Source organism: Salvelinus alpinus, chromosome 4 (assembly GCF_045679555.1).
Source record: "Salvelinus alpinus chromosome 4, SLU_Salpinus.1, whole genome shotgun sequence".
In the NCBI taxonomy this organism is placed as follows: domain Eukaryota; kingdom Metazoa; phylum Chordata; class Actinopteri; order Salmoniformes; family Salmonidae; genus Salvelinus; species Salvelinus alpinus.
Genome location: NC_092089.1, coordinates 62970313 through 62997432, shown reverse-complemented (window position 1 = coordinate 62997432; position 27120 = coordinate 62970313). Strand labels below are relative to the sequence as shown.

The following is a 27120-nucleotide window of genomic DNA, read 5'->3' as shown; positions in this document are numbered from 1 at the left end:
TTCCAGGGTCATCATGGAACGCCTGGCCCTAAGGTAAGAAAAGAAGGCCATAGAGGTACAGTAATGTCTGTCATCACATTGTATTTGTCACATGCTTCGTAAACAACAGGTGTAGACTAACAGTGGAATGCTTACAGTGCCTTGCAAAAGTATTCATCCCCCTTGGCATTTTTCCTATTTTGTTGCATTACAACCTGTAATTTAAATTGCTTTTTATTGTATGGACATTGTATGGACATTGTATGTAATGGACATACAAATAAAATCAAAATTGGTGAAGTGAAATTTAAAAAATAACTTGTTTCAAAAAATTATTAAAAATTCAAAACATAAAGTGGTGTGTGCATATGTATTCACCCCCTTTGTTATGAAGCCTCTAAATAAGATCTGGTGCAACCAATTACCTTCAAAAGTTAAATAAAGTCCACCTGTGTGTAATCTAAGTGTCACATGATCTGTCACATGATCTCAGTATACCTGTTCTGAAAGGCCCCAGAGTCTGCAACACCATTAAACGAGGGACACCACCATGCAAGCAACACCATGAAGACCAAGGAGCTCTCCAAACAGGTCAGGGACAAAGTTGTGGAGAAGTACAGATCAGGGTTGGGTTATAAAAAAAGATCAGAAACTTTGAACATCCCACGGAGCACCATTAAATTCATTATTAAAAAATGGAAAGAATATCGCACCACAACAAACCTGCCAAGAGAGGGCCGCCCACCAAAACTCACAGATGAGGCAAGGAGGGCATTAATCAGAGAGGCAACAAAGAGACCAAAGATAACCTTGAAGGAGCTGCAAAGATTGGAGTATCTGTTCATAGGACTACTTTAAGCCGTACACTCCACAGAGCTGGGCTTTATGGAAGAGTGTCCAGAAAAAAGTCATTGCTTACAGAAAGAAATAAGCAAACACGTTTGGTGTTCGCCAAAAGGAATGTGGGAGACACCCCAAACATATGGAAGAATGTACTCTGGTCAGATGAGACTAAAATTAACTTTTTGGCCATCAAGGGAAATGCTATGTCTGGCGCAAACCAAACACCTCTCATCACCCAGAGAACACCATCCCCACTGTGAAGCGTGGTGGTGGCAGCATCATGCTGTGGGGATGTTTTTCATCGGCAGGGACTGGGAAACTGGCTAGAATTGAAGAAATTGTGGATGGCGCTAAATACAGGGAAATTCTTGAGAGAAACCTGTTTCAGTCTTCCAGAGATTTGGGACTGGGACAGAGGTTACCCTTCCAGCAGGACAATGACCCTAAGCATACTGCTAAAGCAACACTCGAGTGGTTTAAGGGGAAACTTTTACATTTCTTGGAATGGCCTAGTCCAAGACCAGACCTCAATCCAATTGAGAATCTGTGGTATGATTTAAAGATTGCTGTACACCAGCGGAACCCATCCAACTTGAAGGAGCTGGAGCAGTTTTGCCTTGAAGAATGGAAAAAATCCCAGTGGCTAGATGTGCCAAGCTTGCAGAGACATGCAGCTGTAATTGCTGTAAAAGGTGTCTCTACAAAGTATTGACTTTGGGGGGGTGAATAGTTATGCACGCTCAAGTTTTCTGGTTTTTGTCTTATTGCTTGTTTGTTTCACAATAAAAAATATTTTGCATCTTCAAAGTGGTAGGCATGTTGTGTAAATCAAATTAAACAAATCCCCCAAAAATCTATTTTAATTCCAGGTTGTAAGGCAACAAAATAGTAAAAATGCCACGGACCTTTCCCAACAATGCAGAGAGAATTTTTTTTAAACAAACACACAATGAGTAATGATAACTTGGCTATACCGAGTCTATGTGCAGGGGTACAAGGTAATTGAGGTTGATATGGACATATAGGTAGAGATGAAATGACTAGGCAACAAGATAGATAATCTGTACGTGCTCTTGAGTGTTGTAGAGTGTACTGAGTATAATGTGTTCCCCTGCAGGGAGAGCCTGGAGACAAAGCTAAAGGGGAGAAGGGAGACATTGGACCTGCTGGACTGAGGGTGTGTGATACTGTAGAATCATAGATTATGAGCTGCAGCTGCTGATGATGGTGATGATGATGGTGATGATATCTAACGTGTCTGTCCTCCCCAGGGTATTGATGGCCCTCAGGGTCCCCCCGGCTCCACAGGATTGGTGGGTCTCCCAGGCACCAAAGGAGAGAAGGTGGGTGACGCCCTCATTATCAAATAACCTTAGCATATTAGGCTTACGATCATTGCATGTCATGGTTTTTCATGGTCTTGGTCATGGTGGTACTGATGCGTTCAATAATGTGTGTGTTGACAGGGCAAGTCTGGGGAGCCTGGAATGGATGTAAGTATGAAATAGTGTTTTTGAACTTTGACCTACCAGACTATGTGACTGGGGAATTCACTGCAGCCCACACTAACCTGTTCCTCCCTCTACAGGGTTTCCCAGGCCTGATTGGAGAGAAGGGAGACCGGGGAGACAGAGGAGACAAGGTGGGAGGAGCATGTTCTTCCCTTCTCTAGCCCACAGTTCTGCTATTATGCATACACATCACAATCAGTGCTGCTGCACCTGTATGCTTACCTGCCATCATTGAAGCAGGTCTTGTCAATTTAAAGTTGGTGGGTTAGCCAATACATGTTCGAAATCCCGTTTTCCCTCATCAGTATTTGAAGTCTCTGTGATGTGACAACCACTATGCTAGTCTACATCATTCACCCTCCCAATCTGGGGTCAAAGTCCCAAAGTACCAATAAACAACCATTTGCCTTTGTAAGCTATGCCTTTAACGCAAGTAATAAAGATAAATGAAGAAAATATGAGTGTCTAAGGTTAGCAAATTACTAATCTCATTGTTTCTAAGGCTACATATATTTATATGAGCTAGTTGAAACCTTTTTCGCGAGGGTAGCTCTTATAAAACTAGGGTTGCAAAGGGAGGGTATATTACTGTAGTTTACCAGTAAACTACCAGAATTTCGGTATCTTTCAAATATTTTATGTAATCTATCACAAGACATCTAATGGCCCTTTTGGGTACTTCAGATTATCAGAGGAGTCTGTAATTACTCTGGCCCTCTTTCTGGCCTCATCACATGTAAAAAATATATGAAATATGAATTGATTTTAAATAGAAAATGACAAAGCTGCTAAACATTATGCTAAATACAAACCGTCAATTTAGGGTGTGTCCGTACATTCAATCTGGAGTGCCAGAGCGCACTTAGTGTGCTCTCAGAGTGTTCAGAGCGCACTCTGGCTGAGGAGTAGGGTTGATCCGAGCGTTCTGACCTCACAACGGCAGTCAAGCACCCAAGCTAACTGGCTAACATTGGCTAGCTTGCTTGCTACTTCCAGACACAAATGAGAGAACACCTCACTGACCATTTTTCTCACCATAGCAGAGCTGGTTAGGATGTTTTCATGTCATCCAAAGCATTGGTGTCTGTAACTGTGCTGCTGGCAACGTTTACTGACACTGGCCATATTCAACAGGTGTTGAGCATTCAGCGTTTGTAAATTCAGTTATTCTGCGCTCTGGCATACTCAGACGAGAGCGCCCTGAAATTGGAGTTAATAGCCAGAGTGAATTTATGAACGCACCCTTAGTGAATACCTTTGGTGATAATATGAGAGTTTCAGCATGAAGTATACTTTATATATTTTTTTTAACACTTGTTTATTTTACTATGTCAATATGTATTTGTTGTCTATGTTTTGGCGTCAAACTGGCGGCAGTTGTGAAAAAAGATAATAGTCGGATGATTTGGGGAGGTAATTGAAACAATGCAATTGATTAGATGCTTTTTCATTAATTAGGTTATTTTCTCTTGAACCAATTGTCCTTTCTATTAGAAACTGGTTTAGCTCAGCTACAGCATGGTGCTCTATTCTTCATGCCACTTCTGCATAGCTGTCTTGCTGGACTGTTGGTCTCTTCTGATTCAGGTGTTGTGCTGTTAGCATGGGGGGTAGTGGGGTGAGGGGGTGCTGTCCACTCTGCAAGGGGCCCGATGGTGCAGGGTGGTGTTGGACACTCTGGATGGGGCCCGATGGTGTAGACAAAAGATTGAAGTGCTTTTGAACAGGCAGTAGGTGCCAGGCGCACCGGTTTGAGTGTGTCAAGAACTGCAACGCTGCTGGAGTTTATACGCTCAACATTTTCCCGTGTATGAAGAATGGTCCACCACCCAAAAGACATCCAGCCAACTTGACACAACTGTGGGAAGCATTGGAGTCAACATGGGCCAACATCCCGGTGGAATGCTTATGACACCTTGTAGAGTCCATGCAGCATCAGGTTGTTCCTCATTACACATCAAATATTTTTCACATCTTCGACATAGGAATCATTGCAAAACCTCTCGCATGATTGCTTATACACAATTTTAGGTCCAGTCTTTGGAACTTCGTTTTTTCTAGATATGCCTATTATATTATGATCAATACATCCAATGGGTGTGGATACTGCTTTAGAGCCCTGACAAATTTAGGGTGTTCTGAGACCAAAAGAGGGTGCAACTCCATATTAGGAAGATGTTCCTAATGTTTTGTAAACTCAGTGTCAGTATACATAGACACACAGGCTTTATTCAAGGTTAGTGGAAGGTCATTAGTAAAATCAGAAAACAATAATGGCCCAAGCCGTCTGCCCTGCGGTACACCACACTCAACCAAATTTGCATTAAAGAGGCTTCCATGAAAGAAAACCCTCTGTGTTCTATTAGATAGGTAACTCTCAATCCATGATAAGGCAGAGGATGCAAATCCATAACACCCAAGTTTTTCAGCAATAAGTTATGATCAATGATATCAAAAACTGCACTAAAATCTAACATAACAGCTCCCACAATCTTCTTACTATCAATTTCTTTCAGCCAATCATTAGTCATTTGTGTCAGTGCCAAGCATGTTGAGTGCCCTTCTCTATAAGCATGCTGAAAGTCTGTTGTTAATTTGTTTTCTGTAAAATAACCAACCAGCTCTCACAGTCTCACATCAGAATTAGACGTTCATCCATGTTTCCCAAACGTCAAATTTCAAAGTTGTTTAAGTTTAGGTATTAACTCAGATTTTTTAAAGTTAGGGTTAAGTTTAGGCATTTTAACTCTGAAATCTTAAGGTTAGGCATTAACTCCGAATGGTTAAGGTAAGGGTTAAGGTCTCAAAAACAATTTTCTATCGCTGGATTCAAACTTGCAACCTTTGGAATCACAGGCAGAGGCTTACGCCCATCTGCCATCCCCGTCCACAATGCGCTAGAAAAAACTAAACCTACTTGACGGTAACAGCGCTCACTGTTGCCCCTAGTGGTCGGTTTCCATGTCATCTCCTGAAGTCCTCAGACACGGATGGATGTCGAATACTGACTTGTATCATGGGTGACCTGGCTAAAAATAACTTTGTATTTGATCAAACACAATTTGTTTCTAAAGTTTGTAAAGCACTGGTAAGAGGCTGATTGGTCAGCTGTTTGAACCAATAAGAGTACTCTGCTATTCTTGGCCAGCGGAAAGACCTTTCCCTCCCTCCAGGCCTGAGCCACACACCATCTTCTAGGTTTAAATTGAAGATGTGGCAAACAGTTGAAATGTATTCCGCTACCAACCTCAGCAACTTACCATCCATGTTGTCGGTACCAGGTGGCTTGTCCTTATTCATAGATAGCAAAAACAATAATCACCTCTTTCACACCCAATTTGCGGAACTCAAAACTACAGTACTTGTCTTTCATTATTTGGTCAGTTATGCTTGAATTTGAAGGCTCAGCGTTTGTTGTTTGCATGTCAAGCCTACGTTTGCTAATCTTGTCAACAAAAAAGTTATTAAAGTAATTGGCAATATAATATTTTATTATGAACAAACCATCTGCCTCAATAAAGGATAGAACTGAGTTCGCTTTTTTGCCTAGAATTTAATTTAATATACCTCAGGGCTTTTTACTATCCTTCTTTATATAATTGATCTTTGTTCCATAGTATAGTTTCTTCTTCTTTTTGTTTAGTTTAGATACGTGATTTCTCAATTTGCTGTAGTTTGCCAGTCTGCTGTGTTTGCTATTCCCTTTGCCTCATCCCTCTCAGCCATACAGTTTTTCAATTCATCATTTATCCATGGGGGTTTTGCAGTTCTAACAGTCAGTTTCTTGATGGGTGCATGTCTATCAGTAACCGGAAGAAGCAGTTTCATAAATGCTTCAAGTGCAACATCAGGTTGTTCCTCATTACACATCGAATATTTTTCACATCTTCGACATAGGAATCATCGCAAAACCTCTTGCATGATCGCTTATACACAATTTTAGGTCCAGTCTTCAGAACTTAGTTTTTTCTAGATATGCCTATTATATTATGATCAATACATCCAATGGGTGTGGATACTGCTTTAGAGCAGATTTCTGCCACATTAGTAAAGATGTGATCAATACTCGTGGATGATTTAGTTCCTGTTCTATTTGTAAATACGCTGGTAGGTTGACTGATAACCTGACCCAGATTGCAGGCATTGGTTACAGCTTGAAACTTATTTTGAGTGGACAGCTTGATGACAACCAGTCAACATTTAGGTCACCCAGAAAATATACTTCTCTGTTAATATCACATACATTATTGAGCATTTCACACGTATAGTCCAAAATACTGACTTTTCGCACTCGGTGGTCTATAGCATCTTCCCACAAGAATAGATTTTAAGTGAGGCAGATTAACCTGTAGACATATTACTTCTACATCATCTGACTTGAGATCCTCTCTCAGCCTAACAGGAATATGACTCTGGACATACATACAAACACCTCCTCCATTTGCATTTCTATCTTTCCAATATATTCTATAACCATGTATAGCTACTACTGCATCGTCTAAGTAATTATCTAAGTGTTTCAGAGATGGACAAAATATGTATGTTTTCTGATGTTAGTAAGTTATCAATTTTATGAACCTTGTTTCTCAGGCTACATATGTTAATATGGCAATTTCTTTGTCCTTTTCTGGGTTGCTATTTTTAGTGATATTCTGAGAGGCTGATCCGAGGTAGACATGTCAGAGTAGTGTTGGGTTAGGTACTCTGAAAATATACTTTATCAAGCCACCAACTACTTCACACTGGAAGAAGTTGAGCTACAGTAAAGCTACCCTTAAGGGAAATATAGTTGGTTAGCTGAAGTTACTTTGAAAAAGTAGTTCACTACATTAAATCTACCTCGTGAAAAATTACCATATCTAAATCTGAAATGTCATATAACAAAAATGTTGTGGGGTTTTTGCGAGAAAAGTCTATATTTTTGGTTGAAAATATAGTGTTTAGTTCCAGTAGTTCCCTTCACCATTGCAGGCAAGAAAAATATTGACTACTTAAAACACTACAAAGATTATAATTTAGTTCAACTTCAACCAAGGTACTGCAACATGTCGTTGAATTACTATTTGAATTGTATTTAGTGGAACTACTCCCCAACACTGCATGTCTGACCCCTCTCTCTTTCTCTCTCTCTCTCTTTCTTTCTCTCTCTCTCTCTCTCTCTCTCTCTCTCTCTCTCTCTCTCTCTCTCTCTCTCTCTCTCTCTCTCTCTCTCTCTCTCTCTCTCTCTCTCTCTCTCTCTCTCTCTCTCTCTCTCTCCAGGGTGACCGGGGGACGGTGGGGAAGAGAGGTCTGAAGGGTGGTAAGGGGGAGCAGGGTCCTCCTGGACTGGACCAGCCCTGTCCTGTGGTATGTCACACTCAACCGTGACCTTTCATCCATGGGCCTATGGACATTTAGCTCCTTTGACCCAGACTTGATAAAATATGCAACAACTTTATTTAATTACAATTGTAGATACTTTACTATTTACTTTTTTCATTTCCATCTCTATTTCTATGATTTCTTACTACAGTGCCTTCAGAAAGTATTCACAACCCTTGACCTTTTCCACATTTTGTTGTGTTACAGCCTGAATTGAAAAAGCATTATTAAATTGCGATTTTTTTCCCACTGGCCTACAGTACACACAATACCCCAAAATGTCAAAGTGGAACGTTACGTTTTTTGACATTTTTACAAATGAATCAAAAATGAAAAGCTGAAATGTCTTGAGTCAATAAGTATTCAACCCCTTTGTTATGGCAAGCCTAAATAAGGTCAGGGGTAAACATGTGCTAAACAAATCACACTCAAGTCACACTCTGTGTGCAATAATAGTTTTTAACATGATTTTTGAACGACTACCTCATCTCTGAACCCAACACATACAATTATCTGTAAGGTCCGTCAGTCGAGCAGTGAATTTCAAACACAGATTCAAACACAAAGACCAGGGAGGTTTTCCAATGCCTCACAAAAAAGGGAACCTATTGCTAGATGTGTAAAGAAAGTTATTAATTACACTTTGGATGGTGTATCAATACACCCAGTCACTACAAAGACACAGCTGTCCTTCTTTACTCAGTTGTCGTAGAGAGGAAGGAACCGCTCAGGGATTTCAACATAGGCCAATGAAACAGTTACAGAGTTTAATGGCTGTGATAAGAGAAAACTGAGGATGGATCAACAACATTGTAGTTACTCCACAATACTAACCTAATTGGCCGAGTGAAAAGAAGGAAGCAAATCCAATACAACACATTATTGAGTACCACTCTCCATGTTTTCAAGCATAGTGGTGGCTGCATCATGTTATGGGTATGCTTGAAATTGTTAAGGACTGGGGAGTTTTTAGGATAAAAAATAAATGGATCGGAGCTAAGACCAGGCAAAATCCTAGAGGATTGGCGAACAGTTGCAATGTAGTCCGCTACTCGTGTGTTTTCCACCAGACGCTGGGAGATCATTTCAACTTTCAGCAGGACAATAACCTAAAACACAAGGCCAAATCTACGCTGGAGTTTTCTTACAAGGAAGACGGTGAATGTTCCTGAGTGGCGCGAGTTACAGTTTTGAATTAAAACTACTTGAAAATCTATCGCAAAACCTGAAAATGGTTGTCTAGAAATGATCAACAACCGATTTGAATGAACTTGAAGAATTTTGAAAAGAATAATGAGCAAATGTTGCACAATCCAGAGGTAGAAAGCTCTTACAGACTTACCCAGAAATACTCACAGCTGTACTCACTGCCAAAGGTGCTTCCACAAAGTATTGACTCATGGTTGTGAATACTTGTGAAAATTACATTTTTATCTTTGTTGCAGAAATGTATAAAAATATGTTTTCACTTTGTCATTATCGTGTAGTGTGTGTATATATTTTTTTTATCCATTTTGAATTCAGGCTGTAATACAACAAAATGTGGAATAAGTCAAGGGGTATGACTACTTTCTGAAGGCACTGTATATGCTATTCTGTGTCTATGGGGGTAATGTACGTTCAGAGTGTGTGTAACACTAGGTTGGCTCTTGCTGACAGGGTTCTAGTGGGACTAAAGGACTTTCTGACGAGGAGGTACAGTCCGCTCCTCCCCCTCTTCCTCCTTCTGGCCTCGAGGCCTCCTGTCCTTTGGTACAGTATCTCTACCTGTTTCCACCTTTCCACCTCTTTCCTGCATTGTGTGTCGGCCTTTTTCCCTTTTCTATCACATGCACTATTTCCCTTAGTCCGCTGTCCTATTCCATTGTGTGTTTGCTATCTGAATTCTGTCTTTTCATTTTACATCAGTAGGCAGGATGGTCACAGGAATCCGTAGATCAGTATAATTCCAGCTCCATATTGTTGTTTTTCTTATAAAGATTGTGCTGAGTTGTGTTGTCGTCTTGGTGTGGTTGTTGGTTGTTAATGTGCTGACTTGCATGTGGGATGGTATTGTGCTTTTAGAAGCTAAAATAACGATGTATGCTGATGATTGCACACTCTACACATCAGCACCTACAGCCAGTGAGCTCACTGAGACTCTTGGCAAGGGGTTACAGTCAGTGTTCGAATGGGTAACGACCAATAAAACAGGTCTTAAATACATCTAAAAACCAAAAGCATTGTATTTGGTTCAAAGCATTCGCTTAGACCTAAACCTCAACTGGAGCGGTCCATAAAGGGTGTGACCGTTGAAAGAAGTTGAAAAAGTTGAACTTCAAGGAGTAACATTGGATAGCCAGCTATCATGGTCAAGACATATTGACAAAGTTGTTGCGAAGATGGGGTGAGGTATGTCTGTTTTTTTACACAAACGCCACCTGTACTAGTTGTTGAGGCTCTGATTTCTCCCATCTTGATTACTGTCCAGTAATATGGTCAAGTGCAGCAAGGAAAGACCTAGCGAAGTAGCAGCTGCCTCAAGATAAAGCAGCACGCCTCGGCCTTAACTGCACACATAGATCTAACAATAACAACATGCGTGATAGTCTTCCATGGCTGACGGTTGAAGAGAAATGGACGACCTTTCTTCTAGTCTTTTTAAGAGACGTGTGTGTGTTGAAAATGCCGAACCACTTGTATAACCTATTTGCATACACCTCAAACAGACGTACATACCTCACCAGACACACCACTATGGGTTTCTTCACTGTACCCAAACCGTAAACAGATTTAATGTGTCACTCAGTTATCTATAGCCATGTCATCGTGGAATGCTCTGCCATAAGAGGCAAAAAGCAAGTTTAGCTTTAAAGAACAGATTTAAAAAAATATTGTATCACAGCAGCTCTCCTCTTTCTAAATATCTAATTTAACTGTATATATGAATATGTACAGTATGAACCGTGTGTAAATAGTATTTTTGTTGTTTCTTGGTGTCTTTCCACGATATAACTCTTATTTCATTATATGTGTTATTATTATTATTATTTGCTCCTATGCTGTATATATACAGTGTATATACAGTGTATATTGAATTTAATGTCCTTGGCTATAACTGTTCTGTACTTTGTCATGTTATTTGTATGTTTTATGTGGACCCCAGGAAGAGTAGCTGCTGCATGTGCAGTAGCTAATGGGGATCCTAATAAACTCAACTAAAATGTAGTGTTTTCCCCCTACATTACGTGAAACTGCCCCACTGACCACCCCTCTCTCTTGTTCTCTTATCCCCAGGGACAGGATGGACTGCCCATACCAGGATGTTGGCACAAGGTGAGTGGGGGTAGATTCTAACACCCAGGGTTGCTTAATACCTGCCTGAGTTATATGTAGTACATTCATTCACAACCACATGCAATGTGATGAGGGTACATTCTCTATCAAACCAGAGCTTCAAGGTAATAAACAATGAACAACAATGAACAATGCAATGTTCATTGCCCAACTTAGATTATTTTTACTGTTCCAATAAGCATGTATTAAACCCAATGTATAAATGTTATTGGGGTGTGAGTACGATTATAATATGTATGTTATATAATCATCCTCTTATGAGTGTGATTATAAGATGACGAATGAAGCATGTATTATAGAGCTGTAGTGATTTGCTAACATTAGTGTTGTTCTTGACCTGTGACCCCCACTAATCCCTACTCTCCTTCTCTTGCAGTGATGACTAACATCAAGCATGGCCACTGTACATATTGATATGGTATATATTGCAACTGAATACTACATCGCATTTATGTTCTTTTTTGCCTTTTTATGGAAACGTTTTATATAATATATAGAGATTTTTTTGTTTGTTATTTTGAGTCAACAATATTAACCAGACCGCATATATCGATCGATACAGATATTTTTTGTAAACATAGACTCTGGATATAAAGTAAAATGGAGTCAATGAGACACAGACATCTTTGAGAAACATCAAGACAGAGAAATAAAGCAGCAAACAGACTCCCAACCTAACGGACATACAGACACACGCTGGAAAGTGGATGGATAGGGAGAGTGGTCTTACTAATGAGGTCTCGTCTGCCATATTGCTGCCTGGTCATTAATTTTGCATGGGAGTGTGTGCTCGCGCCGCCCTGCTCAACCCCACGGATGGACAGACCTCCTGGTGTGGTAAATGGAGGAGTGTTGGTCAGTGCTCTTCTCCTCTCTCTGTTTTTTAAAGGAGGAGAAGGAGGAGGAGAGGAGGAGACAGAAGCTCAAACGCAAGCGTCTCGCTCTCTCTCAACCCAGAGGGGAGAGCAGGCCTGGAGGACAGAGGACAGACAGTCATGGGAGCAAAGAGGACAGGCAACCTCTATTGAGAGAGTCATGAAACAGTTCCGTGCAATTCAGTTCATTGAAGAATACTGAGATCCTCCATTATGGAAAAGTACCACTAGAGGGCGCCACAGAACACTTCATTTACACTTTCACCTGAAGAGGAATCTCACCCATTGGCTGTTGTAGTTTTTTACCACACACAGTTGGTTCTGGGCTACAGAGGCAAGGATTTACCTATGATTACACAATAATAATAATAATAATAATATATGATGTCTGTGGATTCACCCGACGGATATGATGAAAGTGTTTTTATGATATGGAATATGACAATTTAATTTGTTGCTCTTCTTTACTTTAGTGTTTCCATTTAATAAAGTGCATGATCAACAAGTCACATCATTATATATAGTAGCTTCCCCCATACCAGCACACAAAGGCAATAAGTTACTGAGGTATTTACTTTGCAAAGAACAATCTCTAACAGTCTTTCCATGTAAAATGCCACACGGCATTGTTTCTTTATGCAGATGGTTTTATTTTGTGAGTGGGTGACACTACTGGGAGTGATGACAAGTGTGATGTTTTATTTGATTTTATCTAGTTCAGTTACCTTTGCATTCCTGTGCATGGACGTGTTTGTATAATATACAGATGCATACTAAGTTCATTGTGTTAAATTCAAAGTCAGAACTGAAGGAGCCATTTGCAGTATTAACAAATATGGAGTAATCCATCAATGAAGTTGAATATGAAGTTCATTTGAATATTAAGTCACTTTGTGATTTTTATTTGGCATTCATCAGATGCCAATGAGAAATATCACATCAGTATTTTCTGACAGTGTTGACAGTACAGTGTTGAAGACGTATATTTAAGTATTATCACTTAACCTTAGCTAAAGAGACATTTAGATGAAATACTGTTTTCTCAACAACAGTATGAATTCTTGCTGCTGACTTAAAATTGTATTGTTTGTTTTTCTTAACCAACGAGTTTAGTCATATAAGATAAGAGTTCACAGACTGAAGTACAATAATGTACCCAAAGTCATTGATTTAATAATAGTTTTACTCATTGATCCACATTGACACACCATGACAAAAAGGTCATCATTGACGGTTGGTTTAACTATACCTACTTGTTTGTTTTTTTATACATTATCACATCATGAATGACATTTTTTCATTTTTTCTGATTTACATGTTTCTTTTCTGACTTTATGGATTGTCTTTTGGAGATGTATCTTCTTGGTGCTCGATCACTCTTTCTGACTTTATGAATTCTCTTTTGGAAATCTATCTACTTGGTGCTCGATCACTCTGCGTTTCTGTTTTTCTCAAGTCTTCCTGTATGGTCCACACACACACACACACACACACACACACACACACACACACACACACACACACACACACACATACACATACACATACACATACACATACACACACACACACCTCAATTTCAATGTCAAGAGCACATGGCAGATAAAAGTAACTTGTCTTGTGGGTTTCACTATACCACATTTATGCTATTAAGATAAGATAATAAACAACTAGTTCATTATATTGTACTTTATTAATGTACCATTTTCAGTATTTTAATTCACAAAGTGTTATATTTGAAACTGGGATGTAGTGCACAATCATATTTGTTGTTTCCTTCAACCCTCTCATTTAAAGGCCCAGTGCAGTCACTGTGAAAGTGTGAACACATTTTATCAGTGTTATTTCCTAATAGTTCCTGATTGAAAATACAATCTACACAGGACCTTTCTATTCAGCAGGTTTTCATGGGCGGGAGGTTGGTAAATTGGTTAATAGACCAATACAAAGTAGACTTTAAACCTCTCCCCATTTTAATTAAAATCTATTACAGTAAGGTAATTAATTGTTACCAGGAAATTATTTGATATTGATTAAAAAAACATCTGCATTGGGCCTTTGATGTTGGATATATGCAGCAATGTGTGTGGTACACTACCTTAACAAACTGGTGTTTCTCTGCAATATTACAGGTTTATTTCTTTGGCAGATATCCTCAGTTTCTCATTTAATTAAGGAATAATTGCCATCCATTGGTGACACAATGTCTCAGTACAGTTTAGCGTGTTTTATAACAAAAATATTAAAGTATTAGGTCGATTTTATGAGTTTGTTTATTTGGTTGTGTATTTGGTTGTAAAATAATTAAGCTATTTTTGTAACTGCTATCTTTATCTTTGTATTATGTCAAATCTGGTCAACTCAACATGTAGACTGAAATAAACTCCATAAAATATACTGTTACCTTCTTGAACCTCTTCCGGTCATTTGTTCTTAACAATCCTCACTCATATTTCAAAAATTGTAGGAAAAATAAAGTTATATAATTAGGAGGAAAATGTATTTTGCATTAGGAATAGTAGGCCTACTGCATTATTCAGAGCAAAGGACCATAGTGCATTCTGACAGCAATCATTAGGCCAGGGGTTACAATCTTGTTCTGCTTGCAAATCCAAATTGACCAAAGAAAAATATAGGGGATCCCACGTGAAATGTTTTCTTGCCTTTTTGTTTAATAAGATTACAGACTTTCTCAAGGGACACCACTTCAATATAAGGGACCCCAAGTTTGAGAACCTCTGCATTAGACCTACTAATATTTCCAGAATGCATTGGAATAAAATACCTTCTGTGGCCTATTTCATGGCACACCTTTACAGCACTTACATTTATGTAACTGTAATACAATTTTGGGATACATTTTTGGGGATTACCACCATCCATAACATGATTGCTACAATTATAACTTTGCAATGGTCTCTTTAATCTTTCTAAGAATATTATTCTGTTTGACATGGAAGAAGAGTAAAATCCAGGTAAAAATAATAATAAAACACACGGGCATGAAAGGGTTAAAACTGTCTTCCCAGTGTACTCCGCGCGCGATCGACCCCTCAAAGGTTCTGCATCCGGGTCTGAACTTCCTTTTTTTCTGTGCCTAAATGTGAGAGGACCTAGGGAAACCTAGCCCTCAAACTAATCTATAGCCATCCTTGAAAAAGGCACACTAAAACTTCGCCGAAATGACTGAGCAGATGACAGTAAGGGGCACCCTGAAGGGGCACAATGGTTGGGTCACCCAGATCGCGACTACCCCTCAGTTTCCCGATATGATTCTGTCTGCATCCCGAGGTAAGCGCTTCTCAGCCCGCTACGATGGTCGGCTATATGGCTAACCCCAAGCATGTTACCTTGCTAAATTGATGTGTAGCCGCGACTGCTTAAACAATTTAAATCATGAAAGTGAGCTCAGTCAATGTAGGGAGAGAGTCTTGCGTCAAACGCAATGTCTAGTGGACAAACTACTCTACAAGTAAGTTATGTCTGATTGCTAGCCCTTGAGATCAAACGTCGCCTGCTATTTCCCGACACCACATCCACGTGCACCGCCAAGTGGACAAAATGTTCAGTAGGCTAGCAATGAAAAATGCATTTCTAGACCTGACAATTGAATTGTAACTACCATAGCAGTCTATTAAAAGTTTGTTTTGAGGAAGCTATGATTTTCCTTGTCTGTCGGTAATTGTTGAAGGCAACATACCGGTAGTTGCCTGGCTAGCTAGCTTACCATACTTAACGCGTCGATAGTTGGACAGCTTGCATGGCAATGTATTTTTTGCTTCTGTCAACCGACCATGTTACATTAGTTAGCTAGGCCTACCTATGGTTGTTCAACTGCAATCTCTACCATTCCATAGTTATTTTTTTATTAAATTTTTTATTTAAATGTATAATCACCATTTCTCTTTCAGATAAGTCTATCATTATGTGGAAGCTGACTCGTGACGAGACCAACTATGGCATCCCCCAGCGTGCCCTGAAGGGACACTCTCACTTTGTGAGTGATGTGGTCATCTCCTCAGATGGACAGTTTGCCCTGTCCGGGTCCTGGGATGGGACGCTCCGCCTTTGGGATCTCACCACGTAAGTCTAGGGTCGTGGGGTGATGGTTTAGTACCATACAGAGGTCTAAATTGTGTGCAGGCATCTGATTCTGGTCTGAACTGAAGACTAGGATTAGTTGGCTCATTTTGTCCTGGGTGGTTCATTGCTGAGCTGGAACAAAAGCCTACAGACATTCTAGGACGAGAGTTATCTGCCTCTGCCAACCTGTTTACACCCCTCCAGTCATATCAGGTCAGTGAGGATGAGGTTATCAATCCAACCATTTGGGTACAGGGGGTTCACCCCTGGTGCATAAGCCCAGGGAGGAAATGTTGGTAGTTTCATATCATGCTGCAGACATGAGATGCAGTCAAAATGCTGGTTCTAAAAGTGATGAAACTTCCAATGCCGTCTGTATCCTTGTGATGATAAAGAGGCTGTTTCTGATTGCAACCTGCGCTTACCTGTGAAAGATGAGAGGTGGATATCAGAATCATGTGCTGCCTTGGTTTCAATGTTGACTTGAACAACGCAATTACAACGGTTATTAGTCATCTGTAGTATGAAGATTTACACATGGACTCAACGGTTCTCTTCCTCTCCAGTGGCACCACCACCCGTCGCTTTGTGGGCCACACCAAGGACGTCCTGAGTGTGGCTTTCTCTGCCGACAACCGGCAGATCGTGTCTGGCTCTCGGGACAAGACCATCAAGCTGTGGAACACCCTGGGAGTCTGCAAGTACACCATCCAGGATGAGAGCCACTCTGAGTGGGTGTCCTGCGTGCGCTTTTCCCCCAACAGCAGCAACCCCATCATTGTCTCCTGTGGTTGGGACAAGATGGTCAAGGTACGGACAACGCTGCATACAGCACAAGTGACTCACTAGGACAGTTGGCTGCGTAGATTATTAAACGAAGCAGAAGTCTTGATACTTTTTAAAGGGTTTGGTTACTGTAGATGTAATAAATCAAGCTCTCTGTTTAAGTGTTTTCCTGCTTTGCCCTGTGATTACAATGTGACATAATCACCCTGAGCCTCGGCTCTGACGACAAGTCCTGCAATGATGACGGGTACAGGAACCAGGCTGCAAATGTGTTAGACATTGCACGCTTGAAATGGTTCACCTCCAGCGGGTATTTTTCTTATCAGTGTACCCTGACACATGGCCTTCCCCACTGTTCTGTTTCTAGGTGTGGAACCTGGCCAACTGCAAGCTGAAGACTAACCACATTGGCCACACTGGCTACCTGAATACAGTGACCGTCTCTCCTGATGGCTCTCTCTGCGCTTCTGGTGGAAAGGTATGATGAATGCACCCTGCTAATATTTGCTATTACATTATAGATTTAAGGTTGTCACTGTTCACCTGCAGTTTCTGCCTTAATCTGATCTGGTCAAATTCAATAAAGGTCTGTGGTTGATGTAGTAACTTGGTGATAGTTCTTGGCGTTAAATATGGTGTTGCAAAGTTATGATGGAAATTCTAATGCCGTCTGTTTCACTATGATGATAAAGAGGCTGTTTCTGAACGCAACCGGCACTTTTGAAAAGTAATTTAGTGTACTCAAACCTGCCTACCTACATTTGCCATTTAGGGTTGTTGATGGTTCGTATCCCCAGTGAATGGCCATGGACTACACTTAATTGCATGCCCAAGTTGCCCTGCAAAGCAAGAATGTGCATTTGCATTGTCCATTGGCTGACATTTGACCCCGAATCCCATTCTCTCCTCCCATAGGACGGTCAGGCCATGCTGTGGGACCTGAACGAGGGCAAGCACCTGTACACCCTAGACAGTGGTGACAACATAAACGCCCTCTGCTTCAGCCCCAACCGCTACTGGCTCTGTGCTGCCACCGGCCCCAGCATCAAGATCTGGGTAAGACTCCTACTCTCAGAATACATCAGCACTGACTGCAGTTGGCTGGAAAGACGGTTTGGTGTTATAGTCTGTAATCTACATTAGTCAAGGAGCAATGATGGAAAATTCCAATGCCATCTTATTTCTATGATGATAAAGAGGCTGTTTCTGAGCTCTGCTAACTGCGTCCTTTTCTGAAGCCATCTGTTGGACCTTTCCACATCAAAGCTATGCTCATAAGTCCCCTTCTCCTCCCTTCAGGATCTGGAGGGTAAGATCATTGTGGATGAGCTGAGACAGGAGGTTATCAGCACCAACAGTAAGGCCGAGCCCCCACAGTGCACCTCTCTGGCCTGGTCTGCTGATGGACAGGTACGTCCCACAGAGCTACGCTAGAACCCTGGGTTTACTTCTAGAACACGGTCGTGTTATTTCAGTCTGCTCTCAGAAAGTAGTGTCTCTGCTGGGTTGTTTGTTGCCTTGCCCTGTGATTACAAAGTGACATTTATTGCCTGAGCTTTGGCTCTGATGACAAGTCCTGCAATGATGATGGGTATAGGAGCAAGAGTAGTACATATTCATGCAATGTCTAGCACTTGGAGTCAACCCTAGTGGGAGCATTATACTTTAATATATTGTCAATGGCTTCTTTTTTGGAACTTCTGGCCATTTTCTTATTCTTTCCTTCTCTTTTAACAGACCCTGTTTGCTGGCTACACGGATAACCTGATCAGAGTGTGGCAGGTTACCATCGGAACCCGATAAGGACCTTTTCACATTTGATGATGAATAAAAGACAGTTTTAAATGAACTTAGTTTGAGTGACTTTGAATATGTTTGCACGATGTGTGGCGCAATTTTAATGCAGACATATTTTGTTGACCTTTTGTTATAATTGGGTTGTGGTTCTGTGATTAATGGGTGCAACATATTTTCACATATTTGAGAAGATTTGTAATTGTCACAGTCAACGTGTTACTGAGCTTCTGCGTTTCTCCACTTGCCGTCAAGAGGTCTACATCTCTTGCCGTTGTCGGTATCCTAGCAACAATGCGAACATCGATGGGACTGAGCAAACCTCTTCGAAAAGGTTTGTAAACTAGGAAACTGACACTTTATTCAATTTCGGCAGCTTTACTATGGGTCTTGTCAGCCTGTAATATGGTAAACGTTATCCCATTACCAATTTGAACATGTTGCAAACTTACGTCATACTCGCGTCATCAGATTGCCAGATTTTGCACTGGCGCCAGTATTAATCTGAACCAGGCGAGATTGAGGGGGAGTTTACACTACAAGAGCGAACGTTATGACAAACGCGTAAGAATCAGACGCCCGCTCCTCGGATTTACGTGGAGAGAACTCTTGGATTGCACAAACCTGACGCTATACACCACACTGAGAATATATCATTCTCAGCTCTGGGTTCACTGTTACAGGTTGGTGTACACAGTTTATTTAGACGCAGCACAGCCGTTGAACAACAAACATTCATGCTGCCCATAGCGTCGCCACTAGCCAGTTTGTGACATCAGTGGCGGTCAATGTGTAAATACAAAGGGGGTGTTGCCAAAGTAGAGGCTACTGCTGAAAATTTATGAATGTCGTCTCTAGGCAATAAAACCGAACAATACCAGAGTAATGAACCAAAAGGAATTGATGGACATTGGCAAATTTGATTGGATGATTGTGTGCGGCGCTTCGGTTTGATCCTCAGGCAAACTCGACATCTGCTATGTACACTTAACATGAATCACTGTGATCGTGTGTCTGTCTGTGCAATTGCTCTTTGACAAGAGTCCGGAGCAGTGCAGTGACTGTGTTGAGCAGTATGGAAAGCTGTTCTTCCCAAGCCTGACGGCCTTCATGAGCTCTGGATTTATCGCCCACTGGAAGACCTGTCCAACTGCACCAAGGCCAGGGAGACACCCAGAATGGTCAGTCAGAAGTTAGAGGATTGGGTTTCCAGCTGTCTTCTCACCCCAAATGGAAGATATTCACTGGCTGTTTTTACTTGCGGTTCTCTAAGTGTGGTTTGGGATTTGTCTTTAGAGACCTTGACAGCTATCTGAATTTTTACTGATTTCACCCAATGGAAGTCCACCTATTAGGAGAGCAAATATTTATCCATATGCAACAAAACGTTGTCCATTCAGTTAAAATACCGGTAGGCCTAGTTATCCTATTACCTCCGCATACCTACTGCACAAATGATCGATCAATACTGTATGACTGAGCACTTACTGTAGGCTACATGTGCATGTCGTCTCTTCCCCAGCCTGCGAGCCAAGTATGGCGCCTCTGACCTAAGGAATGCAATGCATGTCAGTGTCTCGTTCTCCTCAGCCGAGCGAGAGATCAAGCTCATGTTCCCCAAATGTAAGTTAAACACACACATTAAATATTTAGTGTCTTCAGAAAGTATTCACAACCCTTGACTTTTCCCACATTTTGTTACAAAGTGGGATTCAAATGATTTTAATTGTAATACCAAAGTATTATCAGGAAACTGTAACATAAAATCCTGTGATTAAATAAAAAATGATATTTAGACACCAGGAACCATTTTTTCCCCTCTTAATTTTGGGGGGGAGGGGATGATTGCCTACAGTATGATGGAATACAAAATAAGAATTGCACATAAAGACATGTGCAGTGTGTAGCTGACCACTTATGGGGTTCATTTCTTTGACTGCTGATAAACAACATGCAACCCACACACACACACAAGGCAGGCAATATGCTTGACTTCATCTTTACTAGAGGCTGTTTGCCTAATCTCACTGCAACCCCACTCCAGGTCTCTGATCACTACTTTGTTTCCTTTTCTGTCTCCCTCTCCTCGAACCCTAGTCTCTCAGCCCCTACCCAGATGATCATGCGGCGTCGCAGTCTTCGCTCTCTCAATCTCCCCCACTACTCTACTTTTGTATCATATTTCTCCCTTCTGCTAAATAATTCTGCCTCCTGATTCAGCCTCTTCGACCCTACTCTCCTCCCTTTCCACATCCTGTGACTTGCACTGTCTCCTTTCCTCCCGGGCCAACTCGGCCCTCCCCTCATGCTCTGTGGCTGAGTGACTCATTACGAGCTTACAGAACAGGGCTGCGGACAGCTCAGCGAAAAAGGAAGAAAACTAAACTTCCAGAGGACCTATCATCCTTTCACTTCCTGCTCGCCACCTTATTTTCCTCTATCTGCTGCTAAAGCCACTTTCTATCATTCTAAATTTCAAGCTCTAACCCTAGGAAACTATTTCCCACCTTCTCCTTGCTCCTTAATCCTCCATCTGCGGAGGACTTTGTCAACCACTTTGAAAAGGTTGACGACATCTGGTCCTCATTCACTCAGCCTATTGAGTCCACTGGTCCCACTCACACAGAACTACCCTACGCCTTGACCTCTCTCTCCAGATGAAATCATGTGACTAGAGAGGTCCGGCCGACTGACAACCTGCCCCCTCAAACCCATCCCCTTCTCCAAACCATTTCTGGAGACCATCTCCCATTCCTTACTTCCCTCATCAACTCATCCCTAACCACTGGCTGCGTCCCCTCTGACTTCAAAATGGCCCGAGTTGCTCCCCTCCAGGAAACCAACCCTCAACTCCTCTGATGCCAAAAACTACAAACCACTGTCCCTTTATTTTCTTTCCAAAACACTTGAGTGTGCTGTCTGACCAATTTTCTCGCTATCTCTCACAGAACGATCTTGACACTAACCTGTCAGGCTTCAAGATGGATCATTCAACCGAGACTGCTGTTCTCTGTCACAGAGGCTCTCTGCACTTCCAAAGCTGACTCTCATGTTCTCATACTCCTTGATCTATCCGCTGCCTTTGACACCGTGAACCATCAGATCCTCCTCTCCACCCTCTGAGAGCTGGGCGTCTCTAGCCCTCTCCTCTTCTCTCTATATACCAAGTCACTCGGCTCCATCATATCCTCACATGGTCTCTCCTATCATTGCTATGAAGATGACATAACTACTTTTCTCCTTACCCCCTTCTGACACCCAGGTGGCAACACGCATCTCAAGCTCAACCTCGACAAGAGGGAGCTGCTTTTACTCCCGGCAAGGCCTGCCCGCTAGGGTTGGGTGATGTATCAAAATAATTTGAATTTATGTTTTAGCTCATTTTGGTCTCGTCTTCTTCGCTCCTTCTGTGCTGTGTGCACTGTGCACCTTCCCACTTGCACACAAAAACCAAGCACCTCCCCCTGCCACTCACAACAATGACAAAAGAGAACTTCAATCTTCTCTGACATAAACTCGCTATTTGAGGTTTGGTCCAACAAAATCGGTCATTTGCACACCCAAACGCTTAGAGACATTATTTTACTGTAATAGAACTTAACCTTTCTAACGCTACCCTTATGTCTCAACTCCCAAAAAGTAGAACAGCGCAGACCCTACTAAAGCGAGAGTTATCAATGAACATGTTTAAAATTAATGCTCAGTTTCTGTCGCGTGCGGCATTGTGGTAACCCGAACGGCTAGCAGCATTTTAGCCACAGACTTACAGTATGTGCTAGTTGTCTAGTCTGTGTTATAAATGTGCAGTGAGTATAAAAATATGTATTTATATAAGGAATTGGCAACTCATTCTCATTCTGAGAAATAATCATTTTCTTGTCCAGGTAGGCCAGTTGGTTTCAATATCTAGACAAATTGAACAGGCTGTTATTCAAACACTGTTAAACAGCCATCACTGACAGAGGCAGCTGCCTATATACAGACTCGAAATCATTGGCCACTTTAATAAATGGATCACTAGTCACTTTAATCATGTTTACACATCTTGCATTTCTCATCTCATATGTATATACTGTATTTTATACCATCTTGCATCTTGCCTATGCCGCTCGGTCATCCATATATTTATATGTACATATTCTTATTCCATCCCTTTAGATTTGTGTGTATTAGGTAGTTGTTGTGGAATTGTTAGATTACTTGTTAGGTTACTTGTTAGATATTACTTCACTGTCGGAACTAGAAGCACAAGCATTTCGCTACACTCACATTAATATCTGCTATGTGTATGTTAGCAATAAAATGTGATTTTTAAACAGTTGGAGACGGGACACGAGGGTCTATAAATAACTGTTCTACCTTGTTAGCAAGGAAATAGATCCAAGTTGGCTAGACTTTAAATGTAAAGATCAGCTGGCTACTCACTAGCACGTGGGCTTGTGCTTGAGAGATTGTTTGAGACCTGTGTTCATTTTCTATGGTGCTTGCTACAAGAAGTTGGTCATTATTAGTGGATGTTCTGGTTAAATTTGTAACAAAAATGGCTTTTTCAGACACTTGAAAGTCAGATCAATGATTAGTGCAAAAAAAGGTTAAACTATTTTGATAAAATAATTAAATGATTAGTGGGTCTTACATGCTGATCAGACCACTCGCGAGCGTGCGCCATAGGGCGCATGTTGATTTTGTCCACCCACACCAGACGAGATCAGGACACGCAGGTTGAAATATCAAACGAACTCTGAACAAACTATATTAATTTGGGGACAGGCTGAAAAGCATTAAACATTTGACAATTTAGCTAACTAGCTTGCTGTTGCTAGCTAATTTGTCCTGGGATATAATCATTGGGTAGTTATTTGACCTGAAATGCACAAGGTCCTCTACTCCGACAATTAATCCACAGATAAAAGGGTAAACCGAGTTAGTTTCTATTAATCTCCCCTTCGGGCTTCTTCTTCTTTGGACTTTATATGGCGGTTGGCAACCAACTTGAAGGTGCATTACCACCACCAACTGGACTAGAGACCTCAGTTCATCTTTCAATCACCCACGTGGGTTTATGCTCCTAAAAACCAATGAGGAGATGGGAGAGGCAGGACTTGCAGCGCGTCAAGTGTCACAAGTAGAACCAAGTTCTATTTTAGCACCTGGCTATGCAGATGTGTGCAGGCAGTGTGAGTGCAATGATTGGATAACATGTATGTGTACATTTATTTTGCAATGCTCGTGCACGCAACACGAGCGGTGTGGTCAGCATGTTATGGTTGTGGAAGGCTTATATTTAGCCTAGGTATAATTTTACACGCCCTGAATTCATTAGATTATTCATAACTGTTTGAAATGCAGTGTATTGACCTAATTGTGCAACGATGTTTTGTTGATATATATCATGAATCGCCCATAAATGAAAAAAATGGAGATATGGTTTTTAGGCCATATCGCCCAGCCCTACTGCCCGTTACAAGACCTCTCCATCACGGTTGACAACTGCAAGTTGTCCCCCTCCCACAGTAAAGAACCTTGGCATGACCCTGGACAACACCCTGTCCTCTTCTGAAAATATTAAAGCAGTGACTCGCACCTGCAGGTTCATGCTCAACATCTGTAGTGTACGACCCTACCTCACACAGGAAGCAGCGCAGGTCCCAATCCATGCACTTGTCATCTCCCGTTTGGACTACTGCAACTCGCTTTTGGCTGGGCTCCCGGCTTGTGCCATCAAACCCTTGCAACTCCAGAATGCTGCAGCCCGCATGGTGTTCAACTTTCCCCAAGTTCTCCCATGTCATCCAGCTCCTCTGCACACTCCACTCAGGGATGGATTAAGAAATCAAAGGCCCTGAGGCTATTCCCCGCTTCCCGTCACACCATCAAATCCATGCACCAAGATGCAATTTGAGGCATGGTAAATTTAATGTCTAAGAAAAAGTCAATTTCTAATAAAGCCATAATGTTTGCCATGTGGCACAGGCTACAGTTAAGTAGAGGCATTTTTTGTGGTTCCACACATGGGATTTTTTTTCTTCTTCCACGGTCCGAAAAAAAACGGCCTTTTTAAAATGCATGCAATTCTACGTCATTTACATGATAGAAGACATTAGCTGAATATTTTTTAATAACACACAAATTAATAAAATGGGCGGCTACTCTGACAAACGGAGATCAATCTGGTCTTGAATTAAAAAAAAAAAAAAACAATAGCCCAGGCCAATGAAATGACACACAGATTGTACTATATTAGGAGGCAATATTTAAGCAATAAGGCACAGGGTGGTGTGGTATATGACCAAAATACCACGGCTAAGGGCTGTTCTTAAGCACGATCAAACGCGGAGTGCCTGGATACAGCCCTTAGCTGTGCTATATTGGCCATATACCACAAACCTTATTGCTATTATAAACTGGTTACCAATGTAATTAGAGCAATAAAAATACATTTTGGTCATACCTGTGGTATACGGTCTGATATACCACAGCTGTCAGCCAATCAGCATTCAGGGCTTGACACACCCAGTTTATAAATGCATATATATCGTAGGCGATTAAGTAAAATTTCCAGTGCCAACTGACTCACCTAATGATGAAGCCATAGGCTACTCACAGTGATGGTCGATGAGCTTGTCGTGAGGCTATCTCAAGATGAGGTACTTTGAAAAACAGTGGGAGTTGTGGAGAAAAAGTGTTTGTAATGGTTCTACAGACAGATTACTCTTTCTCTTTTCAGCAGTAGGCATTGACTTTCCAAACTGTAAGTTTTTCCCCCAATTGTATTTTGAAATCTGCAAAACGCAAACCTACAGCCACAAACAACCATAGAAATATAATCCATAGATGGCAGTTCCCATTCAAGTCAGGCATCCATTGCTAATGTACCCATGAGTTTAACAGTCACATTTCCAGGGTAAGAGGTTACAAATCCCTTCTATGGATTATATGTCTATAGCCACAATGCAACAAGCTGTAGTCTATATTTGTCACGCTTGCCCAAACTGCAGCCTTCCCTGTAGGCATACCGGTAATTGCCACAAGGGATACAATGTATATGTTATGATGTGGGGTGTATTTTCCTGGCATGGTTTGGTGAATATATGCCAAATTGCATTGAAGCTGTTCTGGCAGCTCGTGGTGGCACAACACCCTTTTAAAGACACTTTATGTTGGTGTTTCCTTAATTTTGGCAGATGCCTGTATGTGCTTGTGATAAAACTTAATCCACAGTTATTTTTGATGAACTATTGATCCTCTATGGCAAAATTATGCTCTCTGGTGTATTTTGAACATTTAGGGCGGGCTCCTGTGGTTGGATAAAAAGTAATTTAGATTAGTATTTTTTGCCTCTTGGTCACCCTACAGGTGTGGGCCCAGCCCCTGACTCACACAATTGACCAGTCACATTTATTTATTATGCAGTTTTTATTAATCAGTTACCAAATCAAGGCAGGGCCCCCCAATTAACCATGTGGTCCCCCTACCACCTGTTCTCCCCCCCATCTGATGATTGGCAGAGCGGCAGCAGACTGTCTATACTCATCGAGAGCGGGCTCCTGAGTCTTCCTGTGGTTGGCAGTTGCAGTGAAAAAATATCAAATATATACTACATATACAGTGTATAATATATTCAGAATGGCGCCGGGGGAGATGGTTGCCGTTTTATGGTCTTCTAACCAATTGTGCTTTTTTTTTTTTGCTTTATTTGTAACTTATTTTGTGCATAATGTTTTTGCCACCGTCTCTTATAACCGAAAAGAGCTTACTCACCTCGTACTGGATGAAAACATTTTCTTTAACGAGTTGGACACAAAGGATTTACTTCAGACACCCGACAAGGCCCTAAAAATTGTCAGACTCCAGCCACCCTAGTCATAGAATGATCTCTCTGCTACCGCACGGCAAGTGGTACCGGAGCTCCAAGTCTAGGTCCAAAAGGCTTCTTAACAGCTTCTACCCCCAAGCCATAAGACTCCTGAAAAGCTAATCAAATGGCTACCCAGACTATTTGCATTGCCGTCCCCCCCCACTCCCACATTGACTCTTTGCCAGTACCCTCTGTACAGTACTGTTATTTTACAGCTGCTCTTTAATTATTTTTTACCTAACTTATTTTTCTTAGCTGCATTGTTGGTTACGGGCTTGTAAGTAAGCATTTCACTGTAAGGTCTACACCTGTTGTATTCGGCACATGTGACAAATACAATTTGATTTGATATACTGTATATATACTTATTTGTTTTTGCTGCCTCTTGGGCCCCCCACGGCATGGGCCAAGGGGCTTCAGCCCCAGTAAGCCCCTGCATTATTCTGGCCCTGACTCCACTGGCTTCCAGTCCAACCTTTCATCCACGACAAGACCATGGTACTTGCCTACGGAGCAGCAAGAGGAACTGCCCCTCCCTACTTTCAGGCTATGCTCAAACCCTACACCCCAACCCGAGCACTCCGTTCTGCCGCCTCTGGTCTCTTGGCCGCAGCTGCCGCCCCGCCAAAATAATATTGTTTTGTAGTTTGCAGGCTTGTTTCTTCAAGAATGTACCTAAAATAGTAAAAGGTAC

The 27120-nt window shown here is 41.4% G+C and overlaps 3 protein-coding genes across 3 annotated transcripts in view; all 3 read left to right on the top strand.

Annotated features, from left to right (window-relative positions):
• LOC139574102 (collagen alpha-1(XXIII) chain-like) overlaps positions 1-14308 on the top strand; it is a 65525-nt gene extending 51217 nt beyond the window's left edge. Inside the window, exons 20-28 of the mRNA XM_071398283.1 lie at positions 7-33; positions 1940-1999; positions 2094-2165; positions 2289-2315; positions 2411-2464; positions 7593-7679; positions 9354-9446; positions 10971-11009; positions 11920-14308. Coding sequence (XP_071254384.1) covers positions 7-33; positions 1940-1999; positions 2094-2165; positions 2289-2315; positions 2411-2464; positions 7593-7679; positions 9354-9446; positions 10971-11009; positions 11920-12069 — 609 coding nt within the window. The 3' untranslated portion in view covers positions 12070-14308. The remainder of the gene's footprint in view (positions 1-6; positions 34-1939; positions 2000-2093; positions 2166-2288; positions 2316-2410; positions 2465-7592; positions 7680-9353; positions 9447-10970; positions 11010-11919) is intronic.
• Positions 14309-14924: 616 nt separating this feature from the next.
• On the top strand, positions 14925-18623 carry rack1 (receptor for activated C kinase 1). Its single transcript, XM_071398282.1, has 7 exons — positions 14925-15196; positions 15817-15988; positions 16555-16798; positions 17142-17252; positions 17690-17830; positions 18074-18184; positions 18512-18623. The coding sequence occupies exons 1-7, from the start codon at positions 15088-15090 to the stop codon at positions 18575-18577; spliced, it is 954 nt and encodes a 317-aa protein (XP_071254383.1). The 5' UTR covers positions 14925-15087; the 3' UTR covers positions 18578-18623.
• Positions 18624-19125: 502 nt separating this feature from the next.
• Positions 19126-27077, top strand: LOC139572625 (nucleoside diphosphate kinase homolog 5-like; the record flags this gene model as incomplete). The annotated part of the gene is made up of 5 exons (XM_071395309.1): positions 19126-19337; positions 19567-19760; positions 19969-19979; positions 20062-20191; positions 21831-27077. Coding segments are annotated over 5 exons (621 nt in total), but the record flags the coding sequence as incomplete, so codon positions are not given.
• Positions 27078-27120: the final 43 nt, after the last annotated feature.